The sequence below is a fragment of the Thunnus thynnus genome, chromosome 11 (genome assembly GCF_963924715.1).
Source record: "Thunnus thynnus chromosome 11, fThuThy2.1, whole genome shotgun sequence".
Classification (NCBI taxonomy): domain Eukaryota; kingdom Metazoa; phylum Chordata; class Actinopteri; order Scombriformes; family Scombridae; genus Thunnus; species Thunnus thynnus.
In genome coordinates this window covers 18768641-18788957 of record NC_089527.1, presented here as the reverse complement: position 1 = coordinate 18788957, position 20317 = coordinate 18768641, and the positions used below count along the sequence as shown (strand labels likewise).

At 38.3% G+C, this 20317-nt stretch overlaps 1 protein-coding gene across 6 annotated transcripts in view; it reads right to left on the bottom strand.

The window, feature by feature from the left end:
* rapgef4a (Rap guanine nucleotide exchange factor 4a) overlaps positions 1-19755 on the bottom strand; it is a 39754-nt gene extending 19999 nt beyond the window's left edge. The window contains exons 1-5 of one of the 6 annotated variants that reach the window (XR_010930615.1): positions 19639-19755; positions 14936-15078; positions 14759-14847; positions 13943-14089; positions 752-824 (exon numbers count right to left, since the gene is read on the bottom strand). Coding sequence is in view for 5 of the 6 variants with exons in the window: in XM_067603570.1 (XP_067459671.1) it covers positions 752-824; positions 13943-14089; positions 14759-14847; positions 14936-15078; positions 19639-19706 (520 nt within the window). In the remaining variant the exon portion in view is untranslated. Of the gene's footprint in view, positions 1-751; positions 825-6783; positions 7303-12327; positions 12453-13942; positions 14090-14758; positions 14848-14935; positions 15079-19638 lie in introns of those variants that run through there. The other 5 variants (XM_067603570.1, XM_067603566.1, XM_067603565.1 and 2 more) reach the window with 5 other exon arrangements.
* Positions 19756-20317: the final 562 nt, after the last annotated feature.

The window sequence follows — 20317 nt, the reverse complement described above, 5'->3', positions numbered from 1 at the left end:
ACAATCATGTACATTTAATGCATGTCACATCATGCCAATAATAACATTGGAATTGCAACGATTAGTCGATTAATCAATCAGTTGCCAAATATTTAAATAATTGTTAACCTATTTAATAATTGATTAATCGTTTTGAATATTTTTTTAAGAAAAGAAGTCCAAATTCTCTGATTCCAGCTTCTCAAATGTGAATATTTTCTGGTTTCTTTAGTGCTCTATGAATGTAAACTGAATATCTTTGGGTTGTAGACTGTTTTGGACAAAACAAGACATTTGAGCAAATCTCACTGGGCTCTGGGAAACAGTGATGACATTTTTCATCATTTTCTGACATTTTATGGACCAAACAACTAATCAATTAATCAAGAAAATAACATTTCAAACACAAACAGTGTTTTTTGTTTCACTTTGCCATGGATGTATTAAGGAGAATGAGTGTCTTTTTACTTTTTTCAAAAACTGCATTTACAAAACATCATGCTAGTGTGTATTCTGTGTAATTTCATGTTGTAGTCTGATTGGTTTGTTTCATAGATGTGGGTCATCAGCAGTCACATTGTGAGAATTTGGTCAGACTTTTGCCTCAGTGTGTCTTTGGTCACCAAAGCTCCACATCAGTCATCAGCGGATGTGTCTCACAGTTCGATCTTGGATTCACGACCACAGCTTTCACCACATTTCATGATTAATATGTGTGATTGCTTGGTCTAAACCACTCAGAAATGATAAAAAATAATGCAGGGCTACTTACTGTCAGCACTACAACTACTTTCCATCACACCATAGGGTGGAGCGAGCAGTCCGGCCATACACTGATGATATTTCTGTAAAGATGAAGAAAATACAAGAACATAGCAGTTGACAGCTTTGTCATCATCATTTGTCATCTAAAAAACAACGAAATTACAAAAAATACTGTATCATCATCACATTATGTACCAATGATAAGTAAGTGAGATCTTTAAGATAGTAGCAGTGATAAAAGTGGATACAGTAAACTTTGTCCTTTTGTCTCATCACTTAATCAATTTAACCATAGGTGGGTTATATGTTGTAAATCAAACAGCTGATGTTCACAGCTGATATAAGTCCTACGATTCAGGATAATTTCTTGATCTAGACTTTCATACTTTCTCTACCAGCTCACACATGGCTAGTAAATGAAAATATACTCCTGATACTTCTGTTCAGTGGCCTTTGTTCACCTCAAGTGGGACTTCTAACTCCTCATTAGATCAGATTACTTGGACCAACTAGCAGTACATTATCTGGAAAAACAGCTAAATCTGCTTTGCTTAAAAGATGGAAATAAATGACAGGAGATTACACTGGTCATCAAAAATCAACCCTTCTGGGGTGTCTCGGTAGTCAAGTGGTCTGAGACAACATGCAAAGTCCCCTGTCTGATTCTGGCTTGGAAGCCTTGTTGCCAGTCATCCCTCTCTCTTTCTCTCCCCCCACATTTCCTGTCTCTTTCTAGCTCTCATTGATGTCCTGTCTTACTCATGCCCAGGCTGTGAGGACAAGAAGCAACTCAGCGACAGTTCAGAGTGTTTGTTGATATTTCATCCTCATTAGTCCTAACACACAAATGTAAAAACGGTTGAGTCGAGTGATAATCACAGTTTAAGTGAGGAGAAGACCAGATTATTTTGAAAATGTGAGGCTACTACAGCTTAGCGATTAAAAATGAAAGCATCTTTGATAATACTTTAAATATAACTTTAAATTCTTAATTTCAGTTTCTAGTCCTCTTTTTAAAAACCTATATATTAACATTACATATTTCTCTTTCTTTTTCCCTATTATGCACTTGTTAGTTTTAGTTATTTCTCAATTACTTATTCCTTAATGCTGTGCAAGATGCAGAGAGCCTCAGAGCCAACAGAGCATGAAAAAATGACTGTACGTGACTTATACCATCAGTGTGCCCTGCAGCATCACAGATATTATGTAATGAACATTATACTGAACCCATGCACTCTTGTAAATGCCATGTTTCTGTTCATGACACTGATGTACAAAGAGGTCAATCCAACCATAGACAATGAGCCATAAAAAATGCCACCTTATACAATGCATGCAAGCTAAAAAAAAAAAAAACCTCTGCCAAAATAGATCGATTTCCAACTTTAAAAAATGATTACTGGAATTTCAATGTCCTGATCATCACCTACATCTAAACATTTTTTTCCTTGAGACAAGTCCAAGAAATAGAGATTTTCAAACTCATTTATTAAACAATTTGTCAACTAAGCCGATGGTTCAAGATTAATTTGTGGTAAAAATAAATAAATAAATAAAGAAAAAGACAGGCAAAAACTGGTTATGTGCAAAAGGAACAACATTTTAGGTCAATAATAAGCTGATTGAGGATCACTTAGTGGTTGGTCAATTCTCTCTACCTTCCTATCTTCTAGTCAGAGGAGACTGAATGAAAGCTAGAAGTCTGAAGCCATTTGTTCATTTGGATGGTAATGTATTCTCAGAGGTCACGTTTTAAATTCAATTCCTCCCCCTGATGTCAGTTAATCACTTTAGCAGCTTCCCCCCTCAACTAGGAAGCCATTTAGAAATGTCTCACTGTTTTTAAAAGCATTACCACATATATACTCCAAATTGAGGACTGACTTGCTGCTCATTGAAATACTAAATGAAATAGAATAATGTCAGTACAATGCTCAAATTATGAAAATCTGTGGTTTGAGTCTACAAGGGGAATTGTGTACAGATTTAGTTATTCAAAGTTAATCAATGTACAGACGCTCATCTGTAATGAAGCCTTCAGTGTCACTTGGACAAGCCTAACTGACTTTGTTGACAATTAAAGGATTTAGGATTAGGGAGGAGCACTTAAACTGAGCAGCACATGAACAAATGAACTCAACCCTCTGAGCCAATAACGCTGCGCTCCCTAAGGGGTTGAATCCAGTAGGCAGGGTGGGGGTGTTGTTTTAGCAGAGGATTAGAGCCATAGTCAGGTGTGTAAAAAGCATTTAGTTTCTACTTTGTTAGTAATGACGTTATTGACTCACATAACACACAATGCATTTGTTTCCATAAGGAGCCATTTTGCAACCTCCAGCTCATTGTAAGATGCTGTCTTTTCAGGTGTGATTTGGTTTTACAATTTTTATGTATATTAGAGCATTTTAGAAGACATTTTATTATTTTTCTCTCTTGTCTGTCAATATTCTTGTCTTTGTTTGTGCTCTGTGATATATTTAACTGTTGTTATAAAAAGTGCCATACAAATAAAGATAAACAGGAGATATTTCCTACAATGATGCATGTTCTTATTTGAGTCTATTTCATCTATGACAGTGCAAATGATCATTTATAAAATTACGGTATATCTCTTAACATCTCATAGTGTTAGCATTAATGCTCTGGGAAGTGAGATGTGACCAAGATTTAAAGCATCTAGGTTTCCACCTTCATCATTACTCCGTCGTGCTGAATTAGGAGTCGTGTGGAAACCCTGTAAATAAAGTAATGTTGAGAATTTCATAACTATGAAGTGAAGAGTGGATAAATATACTTTTTGCTCTCTTGTTGAGGGTTAGAAGAAAATATTGATACCACTCTCATGTTTGTACACTAAATACGAACCTGGGGGACCATTAGCTTAGTTTAGCATAAAAACAGCGGGAAACAGCTACCCTGGCTCTGTCGATTTTACACTTTGGTTTTTGTACAGATAAAACAAACGAGATATAGTGAGGTGGATTTTGTTATCTTTGGACATGGTCAGGCTAGCTAGCTGTTTCCCCCTACTTCCTTTCTTTGTGTTAAGCTAAGCTAACTGGCTACTGTATGTAGCTTCATATTTAACATGAGATCAGAGTGGTGTTGATCTTCCCATCTAACTCTCAGCAAGAAAATTAGCAAATGAGCACATTATTCACATATTTACCTTTATCATTTTAATCCCAGGAGAATATTAGAGCATTAAATCATCTAACACGTCAACTACAGATACTACTTTAGAGATTACGTGCAGATATATTTGAATTGTGATGAAATGTGATGATAAATGCATAAAAGGCATGTCTGACATCCCAACATAAAAGATATATAAGCCTTATTCATAAAGACATCTAGAACTAAATGTGCTTGCCATGTTCCTTTGAAAGGTGGATTCAAATATTTATGACAGTCCTTTAACAACCATTGGGTCTGATTATGCAGCTACTTTATGTCCTAATCATCTATTATCTCCTGTCATGGGGATAAGATAGACCTGTACAAGCTTTTTAGGATCACTCTATATCACTGTAGTTATTACTGCAGATTACTGACAAATGGACAGTCAATAGTCATGAGACACAAACAAGCTCCACTGGGACTCACAGCAAGCTCTGCACAGAAGGTGCACTGGCGTTGCAAATGTTTTGGCAGACAGACCTTAAGGCATATTAGACTGGGTCAAATAATGCATCACGTTTGACGTCCAGACATTAAGCTCAATGTTTGCTTCTGATTCAATCCTGTCTCCTATGAATTATTGTGCTATTTTTATAAACTGATTCCATCCCATTAGGAGATTATGATCTGTTCCTTCATGTGGATTTACTCAGAATAGCTGAGAGGTGTTAAAAAAACACTTCAGGAATAAGACGTATGTTGTTTGAAGTGATATTAATCAGGTAGAGGTGTTTGAGTCTAAATCCCGTCATGACTTGACACTGGGAATAAACACTCACTTCCAACAGATCTTAGACTAATGGTGGCAGTGTCTGTGATTTTCAAAACCATAATGTATGGTTTTAAAAATATTACTAAGTGCACAAGCTTTTTCTTAAGTTGTCATTCAATGTTTTACAACATAGCAACGCTGTGGGACAGATTTCTACCACTGCATGTCCACATTGCAGCAGAAGTTTTAAGTTTTAATCTCAGTGTGATGTTTCAGATCACAGATTACAATATTTCAATTTACCACTTGTGTCTCCAAATCTTTCAGGTTTTTGACTAATTTGAATGCAGCATTTTCTGGATATTTAATTTTACTTGTGGCTATTTGGTAGTCAACAGTTTTGGGGTTTACTGACCAAAAAAGGATGATGAGGAATATTCAGGGCAGGCGTTTGAGTGTGGACTCATACAGAGATCTCACTGAAACAAGTTCTTTACACAAATAACCAGTTTTCACAGTATTTTAGCAGGTATAGGTATAGGTTTAGTGCTACATACAGTATTTCGACATATTTGCTAAGAGACAATGTTGTTTTCACTTTCAGTTTGATAAGGAAAATGGCTTTAAACAGGGTTCCCACCAGTCGCAGCAGGAAATGTCAATCAGAGCTGTAGCAAATTTAGAATCATTGCAATCAAGAACAAATTGCTGCATAGTAGCTGATAATAAATTCATCCAAAATTGACCCACAATCTGAGGGTGAATTGATTTAAATGGCTAAATGTATAAACAGGGTCCTACACAATCTCAAACCCACCATTAGTGGTGCTGGCAACTGCATTTTAATCTCAGTGAGTGGATGTTTCTCACTTTGCTCTTTTGGAGTCTTCTCTCCTTACATTATTAAGCCCACTGTCCATAAAAGAGACAGATTTTTTTTATTGCAGTTGCTCATCTCCAACTAATGATGATTCAACTGGAAAAATGTCATGCCCATCCAAAAAGTGCTCAAACTGCCGGAACTGTTAAGCGAGCTGGGAGCATGTAGCTGGGCAGTGTTGTGGCATTATAAAAATACACTAAATAGCCTTTGTAGTAACAGGTATAAAGCATTCAAACTTGGGTCAAATGAGAAGCATTTTATGGCCAACAAAATACTAAAATTCACAGACACTGAACATTTTGCCCCCATTAATACAGGACACATTTAAGATAAACATAACATTCACAATAGTCTAATGATGAAACAAATGATGATCATACAGTTCCAATGAATCCCAAATTGTCTATGATTCTGCATTCATCACCACACAGATCTTATCCTGACATAAAAAGAGGGAATGTCTGCAATAACAGATGTGCCGTTCTGTATCCAGTGAAGCTCGGTCAACTGTTGTGCTTATCTGCTCTGATACACTGACTTCACTGTTCACAGCAGCAGGAGAGCTCTCACATATCCCTTAACCCTGTCCTCTACTAATAATGTGAAATTTTAATTTTCCCCCTACACATGTAGAGATTCTCACCTTGGAGTGAAATACTGCCAAATATACAGCCTATATCTGTATCTAATGCACAAGGTTACTAAGCTTTGAGGAGTTCAGGGATAAGTTTATTTGTGTCATAACAAGAGATCAGTGAAGATATCAAATCTGTTATCTCAGTGCATTCTCAGTACAAGCCACTCCTCGGTCTTTCATGCTTGAGCACGTTATTGCATTGTGAGCATCAACGTGCATGAATGCACTCCTGTATTTTGAATAATTCACCCCAGATTACATAACCCACATGGTGCAAACTGTTCCTAAACCATTCTCTGTTTATTCTGAACTCTTACAGGCACATTTCAGGCCACTTGGGAGAACAATTGGGGGAAGACCCTCCCAAGAGTTCAATTTCATGTCTGCAGTTACGGTAAGAAATACTTATGACACTTGTACACTTCTATTACATGTTCATATTTATATTTGGAATGAAAAATGCTAAATTTTACTTTTGACATTTGGAAGACAATCCCTGCATTTGTATTGCTCCAAAATCTGCACAAATTTTATATCCAACTATTTCTCACGTTCCCCAAATCTCATACAATATTTCTCATGAATCAAATGCATTACATTGTTCAAAAGTTTAGCAAAGATTACCTAAAGACGCTATCAGCGTCCCACACATGTACTTAGCCTATTATTGTTGTTAATGACAGGAAGGTCCTCCACACCCTCTTAATCCACGTCCAGTACGTCCAAGAGTGCCACACTAGTCATGGGTCATATCGAGCATGGTCCAACATGATCCAAGCAGCTCCATCACAACAGCCTGCACACCACTCTGAGAGCAGAGCGAGCAGACTGTGTCAGCCTCAGAGCACAGCCGAGTGCAAGTCAGCTGCTGACTTCTTCTGAGCAGCAGTTGCTAGGTGATTACTCAACTCCAGTCACTGAGCACACATGCTCCATCTCTCTCTCTCACACACACACTCACACACACACATAAGTGGTCAGTTACACAGGATGTAAAGATCAGTAATCAGAAATATACAAATATATTGTAAAAATGTCACTGCTTTCTCCATTAAATCTTCAGTGAGACATGTCCAGCTGTGAATATAGCGGCAGAATTTAGTTAAACTTGAGAATCATCCTTTGAGCATCCAGTCCAACTCTAAAATGTACAGACAGTGCTATCCAGTATCCTGCTCCTATCAGTGAGCTCCTTCCTCTCAAGGACAGAGACCAGATGGTGTCTTATCTTTGACTTTGTTACTTATCAAGGCCAAAAGACAGCTGTATTGAATTCCCTGAGCATTTTCCAATCAAGAAATTCACCACATTATCAAAAACTTCCACTACGAATAACATCCCCTAAACATCCGTTTTTTAATTAAAAATATGTAAAGGAAATAAAAATGTCAGCAAAAAATCACGCTAATAATGTCAACCCTCTTATGAAGAATGGGCTACAATAATTCTCAGTTTGCTGCTTATGAATGCATCAATATACTGTATGTTTATATGGAGCCCCTTCACTGCCTGGCTATCTGTAACTTAGAGGTCAAAGATGTAACCAAAGATGTCAGTGTTTGTGTTCATTTGTGTGTGTGTGTATGTACATGTTTATTTCTGATAGGTCCCCCATTAACTGAAGTGATCCTTGTCTGTCTTTGTTACCTCATTCAAACTTTCCATTAATATGTTCATTATGAATTTCAAAAATCACACAAATCACATTTATAAATCACACAAGCATCTTCATCAACTCATTTCATTGCTGCTAATTTGTGAATTTGAATTTAATGACAGAAAAGAGTTGATAATTATTCATAAGATGCTCACTGACTTCGGGAGTGAATTTGATCAAAATTCGCACATTTTAAAGGGGTTTGTACATGGTTTTTGTACATGGTTGGTGATTTAACTTTTGATATATCTTGTGATCCTGCTGATTGTGAGAGAGGAAAAGAATCAAATGGATATGTGACTGAGAAACAGAGAGAATTGGGGGAGGGGTCAAAGACAGAGCAGGTGTAGATGTGTTTCACTGAATCACCATGTTAAATCTGTCACTTTACACTCCCTACTGACTTAACAGAACAGAACAAAACAGTTTAGCTACTACAGTATCAGGGAAATCAAGAGACTGGAAATCATGTCCTATTTTGGATTTGACATAGCTCGTCCTGATTTTGATGGGATAAAAGCTTGTATTAAACAGGCACCAATTTAAGACAAAGCTGATTTATAAAATGTATTTCGGTTGACTTTATGAGGGACTGAGGCAAACAGAAGCACCAGAGAGAAAACATGTTCCTTCTTTTCTCTTCATGTTAGTAACAATGAGGACTGTTTTCCTTTTGAATTCAATTTACTCTGCTCCTACATGCTGGGGTTTAACTTGGAGATACGGGTTCAACAAAGCACACACAGACAAAACATCTGTCACATGTGTAAATACACGAACACGCCTCATTTCAAGGCAATGATATGGAAGACTAAAACTAAGAGAAAGCTGGTTTGTTTGTTCCATTTTGATGATTTCACATCAGCACATTTCTATCCTGCACAATAGAAGGTTTGTTTTTGTGAGTTTACAGATGACTTTCATCCACATCTTTCTATTTCTTTCATCCATCTGGTTCATTTAAATCCTTCTGACTAAATTCTGAAATGAACCTAGTGGCTTTCCCAAAAAAAAAAAAGTGTCTCTTTGTGGGTTGTTTTATTTTATAGGTTAGAGTTCAGATTTCAGGCTTTTGATGATGTAACAACTCTGTGAGCAGAGATAAGGGAGTAATACAAAAATGTTTTGATACAATCTTCCCGCTCTTTCCATGCACATATCCGCTGGACACTTGGAGAGACTCTGGCCTGGGAAGTGACCTGCTACTTGGATACTGAACCCACAGAGGATCCATGTGGCCTCATTTTCCAACCCTCCACCCAAAATCCTCAGACACCAGAGGGCACGCTCTGTCCCTGCCACTTCCTTTTTCATCAGCTTTCTGCACTGACTGCCCACCAGGCTGCTTCTACGGACTGATGATAGTGACACGCATATCCCATCCACCCACTCACACAGCTCAGCACCCAACAGATACGCCCCAAGCATAAACACACGTGCAGACTACATACAACCGTAAGCATCTGTAACACTGTGTTACATGTTACATGCATGTGCAAAGCAGGCCTGTAAAACTGTCCTTCTATGATGTGTACTTTGCAACATCTAATCCAAAACAGCAAAGCTTCCTGGCTGTGAGGGAACTGCCTTACAACCCTAAAAACACAAATCACAATTGAGTTGTTTCAATCATCGAGGCCATCGGAAGCAGGAAACAAAGTGAAGAGCAAATTGATGATCAGGCCATCTGAGCTTCGGTCAGTGCGTGCACAGCTCGGCTCATCTCTGCTCTGTTAAACAAACAAGCACACGGTTGCCCGTTCCCAGTAACAGAATCCAGCCTCTGTCACGTGCCAAGCTGCATGAAAGCCATTATTGTAGCAACTGTGGCAGTCAGCAGCATGAGGAAAATAAATATTAATATTGTATGTATGAGTGGTAACCATGGACCACTCATACATGCAGGGACTTTGCCACATGTGGTTGTTCTACAGCCATATGCAAGAAATATTGAAAAAGACATATACATACCCTCACATTTACTGAACAGTTCCATAAAGATTTTAGGAGAAAGAGCAAAGATTGGAGAGAGATAGAGTACAAGTCAAACGTTTGGACACACCTTCCCATTCACTTGAATGAGAAAGTGTGTCCAAACTTTGGGCTGGTACTGTATATACTGAATAATTGACATGAACAGTCATGAATAAGAAATATTATCCATCAGTTCATCAGGGCAATACTGTGCTCACTCTGGCATAGTTTTTTGAGAGCGCTTGGCTACAGGCGTTCTGCAGGCGGACAGATCTGTGTGGGAGGAGGAGGAGGAGGCGTGTTTGTTTGTTTCAGGGCTTCCTCTTCAGCTTACAGTGGAGTAGGTAGTGCCTTTCCCTTTACGCTCCTTTGCCATCCCCCCATATCAGTTGGCATCAATCAGTGTTAGGGTGTACAGTATTTCTTTGTTCACCCTGGTTTTCAGGGCTCTAAGCAAAAACAATATGGACCTCACGCAGCTTAAAGGGGATTTGGGTAGCGATTTTCTATATTTTTCTTATTGTCAATCATGTGCAGAGACAAACCAACAATTAACTCATCCTACTTAGAAGTAGTGTGTGTGTATCCAAAGCCTGATATATCTTATGCTATATCTGATATATAAATTCCTCTGTGTTGTAGACTTCCATTGTTGTCCAAAAACTATTAAAAACACGTCAAAGATCCATACCTCATTCAGCTTAAAGGATTAGGCTTTCTATTTCTATTTCTATTTTTCTTATTGTCAACAAATCTCATGTGCAGAGCCAAACCAACAATGAACTCATCCTACTTACAAGTATTGTGCGTGTATCCAAAGCCTGATATATCGTGCCATAGACCTCCATTGTTGTCCAAAAACTAATAAAAACATGTCAGTGAGCCACACCGTTCCACTGAGTGACATGATCCTTCACCCTGAGGGCAATGGCTAAAATATCTTATTTAGAAACGGCTCCAAAGACTAATGACAGCGATAGCATTTTCATTCTCAGGAGAGAAGCTCCTTGTACGTAGTTCCATTTACAGAGCTTCGCTTGCTTGTTGCAATACATAACACAACCTCTTGACTTTGTGCTGCATCGTAAATTTCCCAAAAAACTTCACTACAAAGTCACAATGTGATATGTAGAGCGACAAGCTAGCAAAGCTCTGTAAATGGAACCATGTACAAGGAACTTCTCTCATGAGACTGAAAATGTGTTTGCTGTTGTTAGTCTTTGGAAACATTTCTAAACAAACTACAGTAGCCATGTCACCCAGTGCAACGGTGTGGCTCACTGACGTGTTTTTAATAGTTTTTGGACAACAATGGAGGTCTACGGCACATAGGATTGCGATTTATCAAGCTTTGGATACACGCACAATACTTGTAAGTAGGATGAGCTCATTGTTGGTTTGGCTCTGTACATGAGATTTGTTGACAATAAGAAAAATATAGAAACTCGCAAGCCTAATCCTTTAAGCTGCATGAGGTACGTATTCGTATTTCTTCCAGCCCTGAAAACCAGGGTGATCAGAGATCCTTTAATGTTTTTCATGAGCCGAAAATGTAATTCAAGCCTCTGTGAAGTAGCTGAACTTCATTTGCTAAAACAGCCGGGAAGCCACCTGGGGAAGTCTGAAGCAGTTTGTCGCCACAGTACATCAAAACTGGCACAATGAAATCTGAAGTCTGATGCCACCAGTAAAAAGATATTACATAAGCAATCTTTGTGCATTGCGGCAACACTGGCAGGAATAAATAAGCACCATAGCCAGCAGAATTATTTGGTGAAACTGTTATATGAGCAAATTGTAAAACATTGAAAAGCTAGTGTGATGATTATCTGTTAACAAGCTGATTATATGGATTTTGACTCAATAGCAGTTTAGTCACAGCTCGGCCAACTTGTCAGACACAGTCAAAACAGCACATCTAACAACAGAAGATTGATGTAGTGATGCAAATGCTGTAAATGGTTGTAATGGTTTTTGGCTGAAGTGCATCTGGAAACACTGTAAAACCCCACTGAGAGCAAAAAGAGTGAACATCTTATTGGCAAACCTGTAAATCAATCTGCATGAGGGATGAAACTGATGTGAATGTTTCAAAATGAAAAAAATGAATCTCCAATGAAGTCTTATTTGGTTCAATAAAGACATAAGCTTGGAAAGATGATACATGATGAGAGAAATATTTTACTCATTGCTGTCAGCCTAATTATTCAAACAGAAAATACTAGATTAAACCAAAAATATAATTTGAAATATGTTAAAATGTGTAAAAAAAAAAAAAAAAAAAAAAAAAGCCCCTTGCACTTGTTACAATGTCTGATATAAAGATGTTTTGCTCCTTCTAGACAACCAAAGTGTCAAAGTTGCAACCATGCCAGACATCTTCAAAAGAAAGCAGTCCAATATTATCTGTTAAACATTCTGTGCCAAACTACATCGTAAAACAGTCCCTCTACAGTGTGTCGTTACATCACAAAACAGTCCAAAGCTAGAAGGATGGAAGGAATATCAGACGCTGTAAAATCACATCTGAAACAAACCTTACTGAGGAGGTTGCCCCAGGGCAGAGGTGATATGTGTAGCCTAGTAGTACTTCCACGTGATCCTCCGCACTCATCCAGCCAGAGTTAAGCATCCAGTCACACTGCTGGCGAGTGCGCTAACACAGACACACAGCCCCTGATCTAACAGCCCCTATGCCCTTCGGTCCCAGAGGAAATGGGCTGTCACACTCAGGAAACCAACCCAGTGCAGCAGCTCCAGCAGAGGGGGAGCTGAGAGAGGAGAGGGGCCTCTAAACAGCATGACACCTACCAGACAACATGTAGTCTGAGGAGATTAGTAAATGAGCGTGAAAGCACAGAGGAACAACCTAACAATACTGTTAATCTTTAGTGTCTTGTCATATGCATTTTAAACTCTGAAGCCATCTCTTACAAGACTAAATGTAATGTTTGTGCTGACAATATATATAAATACATGAATGTCATGTGATGCTACGTTAACAGTGAGTCTGTGTTGTGTTTGGGTGACTGAAATAATGCATGCAATAAAGACATCAGTAAACAGACAGAACCAGAGCGAGTTTCTCAGCACTGTAGTTCCATCTAGTGGTCAAAAGGCATAAACCACCAGTGTCCTGGTGAAACCTGGTGGAAGCGTTTTCACACCTACATTGGAGCAGAAGGTTAACAGTGTCCTAAGTAGTTCAGCTCACGTTATTCAAACAATAAATGCATGATCCGACCTCCACTAATCAACAAGACACTTTATACACCACCTACACTGGCTTTCACTCAGCTCAATTTGACACAGTTTTCTCGTTCAACATTTCATTTCCAACTAGAACAGACTAGGACGGGTGGCTGTTGAGTAGCTTGAAGCAGCAGCCTGAGTAGATCAGAGAATTAAAGGATAAATGGACAGTGATGAGGGCTGTCTTTAAGTAACCCACTCCATTGTTAGGTATTTGTTTTGTTTCTGCAATCAATTACTTAACAATGTAAAAAGTACCTATTGTGGATCATTCTACACATACAATTCCTGTTTCATCATAGCTTCATAATCACGCTGATTTTGTTCCACTTCGTTGTTTGAATCATTGAAAAAAGAGGACTTGACAGAGATTCATTCCCCTTCCAAGCGTGGGCTCTCTAGAGCCAGTGTTTGGTTTGTCCGTTCTGGGCTACTGTAGAAACATGGCGGTGCAACATGGTGGCCTCTGTGGAAGAGGACCAGCTCGCTCCCTAGACATAGTGGGCTCATTCTAAGGTAACAAAAACACAACAATTCTTATTTTCCAGTGATTACACATTAATTAAAACATACTTATGAATATTATATCTCTGCCAAGTCCGTTCCACTAGATGCCACTAAATTCTACATACTGCACCTTTAAATGCGTCCTTGGCATTTTTGTTTTTAAGAACCATCTATTATTTATATCAGTGTACCTAATCTTAGTCCTATGACTAAAAGGAATCAAAAGAGACTAAAGAAAAGACTAACATTCAGTTTAGTTCACAATCTTTTCAGATCCTCAGATAACACCTCTTACCTTGAGTTAATATCTGAGATGTGTCACAGATTGCAACTGTAGTCGGAGAATTTCTGTAGGCTGATACAAGTACAGATGGAGCAAACCGAGGTACTCACCTCCCACAGAGACCTGAACTCCCTCTGTTCAATGCGTAGGAGCTCACTGAATTCCCGTGTGACAATGGTAGCATGCCGGGGAGTGTTATCCAGGATCGACTCCCCAAATGCTGTGCCTGTGCCCAGTGTGCATATAGTAACAGCATCCTAAAAGAGAAATAGACAAGGGATCACTCCTCCACTATCATAAGGAAAAGATGAAACATGTCAGTAAGACACAGTACAATGCTAATGTAACATCCTTATTCTGCTGAAAAAAAAAGGGCTTTTGTGCTCGGCACTTGAGGAGTAGTGCTCGGCACTGATCAGATCACTCTCGAAGGTTAGAGGCAATCACCTGAACACTTGTGACAGATAGATGAATAGACTCCAATCTGCAAAGAAATTACTCCAATCAGCACCCAGACAAACTGAGTTGCATGAAGCTGTAGGATTAAAAATATTCAGTAATGTAATAAGCAAAATGCTCTTTACAGCCCACACTTCACACAAGCTTGAGGTTAGATGTGGATTCTTTTGCATGTGTGATACATTTCAAGTGGGGCTTTGCACACAAAATCATTCAAATTGTCAAAGAACGATTGTAAAATCTAGGAGAAAGTGCAGATTTAGATGCAAATTGTGGGGATTGGAACACCAAACTATTTTAACATCTATTTAAAAAACAGATGTGAGCATGCCTGATATGCTGGTAAGTGATATATTAACAGGCTAGAAAGAAGAGAGCCATCCCCACCTGTAAGTCCCATTTGTTTTATTATCTTTCAGCTGAAACTGGTGTATCATATCATGCGTGGGAAATCATATCAGTCGTACCTGATAACTTGATGTCTCTGACACTTTTACATCCAGGGAACCAGAGAGGACGGCATACCAGCTGGTGCCTATGTCTCCTTGGCGATACACTGGAAAACACAGCACAGATTGCTCTTTAATGAACCATTTTGTCTTCAGATATGTGAAAGTTTCAGAGCAGAGTGTGTTTTGACCTACAGGTGATTCCTTTCTCCAAGCATTCATAAAAGCCACAGAGGCATATCTGCTGCAGCAGACCGGGGTGGAATCTCTCGAAGGCCTTAACGTTTTTCAGACGTGCCAAGATTATGTCAACATCTTCCCCAGAGCGTTCTGCCGGTCTGGAGGAATAAAAAGAAAAGGACAATGTACAGGTGACTGCCAAAATGAACGTACATAAAGTAGGCCTACCTAAATATGCTTCAGAGCCTGTGTCAGCCAAAGCAGCAAGAGTTCATGTTGGCCTAGATTCTGAAATTATCTGAAGCTCCGCAGGAGAAATGTGACACCAATTCATCTCTGAGGAACACTGTACTTTGGTTTTATGTTAAGCTCTTATAACATAAGTGGCATCTACACTTGCACAATAGCAGCATCCCAGACAGAAGGTCAGAAATTACAACTGTAGTCTATTGCACATTTGATGAAGTTAGACAACAAACAACTGTGTGCTGCAGATCACAGTTAAGAAACATGTGCAGAATAGTAAAAATATTGTTATTAATAATTCATTTTCATTATAAACAAACAAAAATCACACATTGCTGTTTGTGCAGCTCCACGGCTCTGTACAGTAAGCTTAGTGAAATCTGGAAGAGTATCTTTCATTCTTACTCTATTTAGATTTTTTTTTTCCAACTCAATGAGGCAAAGGGCTTCCACAATTTTCTCTTCAGCCAAAAATCATCAAAGACTCTTCACATATCTATTCAGTTTCTTCTATTGTGGGGACTCTGTTGACACCTTTGAAAAGAAATCTTAAGATGTGTTTTTTTAACATTGCTTTCTCCTAAAGTGTTTTTATGGCTATTTTATCTTGTCTTATCCTGCCTTTTTAATTTAACTTTATCATATTTTAGTACTTTTATCCTTGTTTTACAGTTTTAATATAAATGTTATGAATCTTTGCTTTAATGTTAAGCACATTATGTTGCATTTTATGCATGAATTGTTCTATAGAGGTGTATTATTATTAATATCATTATTATTATTATTATTATTATCATAATTATCATTATTATTATTATTGAGCACACTATGTCAAATAAATTAATTTCTTGAAGCCTCTTGAAGCCCATCTTCCAATCAATCCATATATCAGGATAGGCAATTCTGAAGGGTCTGAAGGTTGAAATAAAAATTTAATTTCAATTGCAAATTTGTTCAAAGTTACTATTTCATAATGAAAAATCACACAGAGCTTTGCAGCTGTGAAATATATCTCCTTTAGTCTTTTTATAAAGCAGTCTTGGCTCCTGTTCACCAAGCTGTTCACTGACCATTTGTTTCTGGTGGATCATCTAAAAAGAGACTATTTACATAAGGAAAGAGTTGCTTCAAGTTCAGTTTTAAGGCATCACAGAGAGAAATTCATCACAAGCTCTAAAAAAGTGAGTGACCTAAGCTGTGGCAGATAATGCCCATCACATTCACAAGATCACAGATGTGTCAGTGCGTGTCATATCCCTCCACTGTAACTTGTATTACACTGCCTGCCTCGCATTTGTTACACTGAAGGTTCTGATGTAACATGTGGGTGTTTATACTGTAGCTTACATCACCTTTGAATCTGCAGCCATCCTTTAAAATACATGAAACCAAACAGTATCAATAATTCAGAAAGAGAAACAAGCTCTGGTCTGGCTTTATGTAGCTCTAACAATTATCCATTGTACTGTATTATCTGGTCTATCATAATACAATAAACTTGCTTCAATGGAGCAACACCTTGCAAGCTTATGACTCTTCATAATGTGTTCCCTGGCAGCCTTTCAACTCACAGTAGTCACATTATGTCTATACTATGCACATACTTCCTGATTGGACTGTATAATCACACCTGCGGCCACATCTGAGAAACGTCTCCGTAATATTACTGAGGAAGAGGGCGAGTCTACCCTCCATTTTTACAACCTTGTGCACTTCATAACACACACTACAAAGTGAGGACAACAAGGCACTAAACAAAGACGTGAGAAACAGCGCAAAGTGTTGAATATGACACCAAGGAAACCTGTTTTAAAAAAGTGCTGCCTTTGGGTCCAAGGGAAGACATAATGTTTTAATTGTAAGAATAAAGCAGCTTGTTACAGTATCAAGTCAAGTTCATTTACTTATAGGTAAATCATCAATTTATCTTAGAGGCTTTACAATCTATACAACATACTACACTCTAAATCCTTACATCATTGATATCAAAATGGAAAATGTAAGGACAGACATGCAAATAGGAGCTGTATACACCATAGACGAGGGCAGCAGCAGTAGAATTACGCTATGGAGAAAAGAATGTCAATATTAATTAAATAAATCACACAACATAAGTATGATATGATAAATGTAGTGTTAGACTACAAAGTTTAATGTGATTTCATATTGTCAGATGCAGCATGTTACTCTATGTGTGGCTGCAGCTGAAGACTATTTTCATTATCAACTAAACTACAATCTACTTTTGATTGATCATTTAACTATTTAGACTCTACAGTGTCAAGAAATGTCCATCACAGTTTTCCAGAGTCCAAGTTTGATCTCTTCAAATGTCACGTTTTGTCTGACCAGCTGCCAAAACACAAAGATATTCAGGTAAAAAAGATATAAAATAAAAAAATTAGCAAATTCTGACATTAAAGATGCTGAAATTAATGATTTTTTGCTTCATACATGATGTAAGCAATTAATTTAATCGACTAACTGTTCTAATTGAAACAGTTTAAGTAATATACAGTTTAAAAAGGGACATCCATCCATTTTATAATGAAAACTGTGAAAAAGGCCAATGAAGTACACTTAACTTTGTTTTTAAATGGAGTGACATATGCATGGAAATATACATGTTCATCACCCAACGTGCATTTCGTTGTAAAAATTAACAGAACCAGGTGAAGGTGAAGCATGCACACTATTTGCTAGGAAGAGGTGAGTCATACAAGAACCATTTGATCTGAGCAACACAGGTGGCTCCTACGACTAACCGGAGGACATTACTGTGTAAACACGTCTGGCACACTGCGTCACTTGGCTGTTTATAGCTGATGTACTTTGGACCTTTCTTTGTGACGTGCCCCTCCCTCTCTCCCTCCCATTTACACCTGAGCTGTGTCCAATATCTCTGCCTGTTTGGCACCTATGGTAATTTTCCACCATTTTGTAACAGTGTGTGAATTCAAAGTGTTAAAATGATGCACTATGTGGTCATCTAAAAAACCAAAATGAAATGGATAAATTAGTGTGCTTTTCATGCAGCCTACGTTGTTTTTTTGGTCAAAATCCCACATGACGCAACATGATGATGATTCATAAATGTCATGTAATGCCCACTGTGGCGTACATGATATCAAATGTTGTTAGATCTTCACTTAACTTCACTCATGATGGGGTATTGTCTTGTTCGATCAGTTTTTAAAGCAGTCCTTTGCAGCTGCTTGATGGTTTGATACTTCTAACACAGTAATTGCACTTATTGATTAGGCATCAAGTGCTCAACTGTGAATTGGAGCAGAATTTAGCAGAGCTGCAACAATTAGTCAATTAATCAATTAGTCGATTGACAGAAAATTAATCAGCAACTACTTTGATATAATCGTTTTGAGTCATTTTTTAAGAAAAAACACTAATATTCTTTTGTTCCAGCTTTTTTTCTGGTTTCTTGGGGCCTCTGTGATAGTAAATTAAATATCTGTGGGTTGTTGACTGTTTTTGGGACAAAACAATACATTTGAGGTTGCACCTTGGGCTTTGGGAAACAGTGGTTGACATGTTTCATTTTATAGAACAAACTACTAATTGAGAAAATAGACAGGTTAACCTATAATGAAAATAATTCATGTGAACAAGCTCATGGTTGCAAAGCACAAAAAAAAAATTACAGTCCATAATGATCTGAGCGGTCCACATGGCATATTAAATGGGTTACTAGTTTTGTTCTCAAGTAAACCTGTGACCCACTGAAATACAGAAATCATACAGTTTGATTAAAGACAGAAAATCACCCTCATCATCCTCTCTGACACATAAACCTCAGAAAGATGGTGTTTAATTCAGGGCTGTTTGTATTAAAAACTGGCAACTCAAAGTATGGTCATCGTCCAAGAATCTATGTAGTTCTGCTTATTGCAGACAGAAGATTTTTATCATGTCTTTTTACAGATTTTCACCTCCATGTTCTTGTTTTAAGTGCAAAGCAGACTATTTCAACAGTTTCAAGAATGAACCCTCACAGCATTTGCCCTTGAAATCAATATCCACGCAGACAGTGATGAATGTAGTCAATGCACATGGTGCAAATAAACATTTTAACAGCATATAGCTTATCAAACGCCTCCAATATTTCCCTGGTCATTTCTGAGCTACAGTTGTATAGCCCACTGATTTATATCCTAGTAGTTGTCCAACAGTAAGGTAACACCGTTCAAGCCGGTAGGTAAGAACACGTGTCCTGATATGATATATGAGTGGTGTAATCTTACACATGGCGCTTTCGAAGATGATCTACATCAACTTCTGGAGCCTGAAGTCTTAAATCAAAGCAACAGAGCCGTTTTAATGCAGCTACTGAAACACAACGCCCAAGCTGCTCATGGTGTAAAATCAAAATCGCACTGATACCCCCTTATTCGTCACTCCTATAGTGATATCAAATGAGTCGGTATACACGCAGAGACATGATATAGATGTGTTACCTCTTATCCAGACAAATAATCCACTCGGCAGATTCCGACGAATGTGAAGAAGTGTGCGCTGCTACCATCTTGCGATTGTGCTGCTGCTGCTGCTGATGCTGATGCTGCGGCGGCGGCGGCGGGAGAGGAGGAGAGGGTTGGACCAAAATAACAGTCTCTGCTAACAGTCCACACCGTCCCTGCTGCTGCTCAGCTCACCTGTCCAGGAGCTGCATCAACAGGAAATACACGAGAGGTGTGTGTTGGGGGACGGGAGTGTGAAGCCAGTCCAACCATTGCTCATTTCTTTGAGGAAACGTGACTGCACAGCTCAGAAATGGCAACTTCTGTCAGCAGAGTTGAGATGAAGATCATAGTCACTTCAATTTAGTGATCACAGAAAACTTGGTGTGCAAAGACTCCTTTGAGATGGACAATTATAGACAAATGTGCAAGAGGCCATTTACTGAAGGTGATTTTCTGCCCATTTTTGCACAGTTGATGCAATTCAACATGATAACTACAACACACTTTGCCAGTTTATTAGGTACACCTTGCCAGGAATGCTGTAGAGTAATAATTCCCACCTTCATGTAAGAAATAATGATCAGCTTGTTCAATCTAATGATTTTGAGGTAATTTTGGAGGCTGTAGTTTGTGGTCCTGTTGACCTGTGTTGTGTTTTACTGAGATGTGTGTG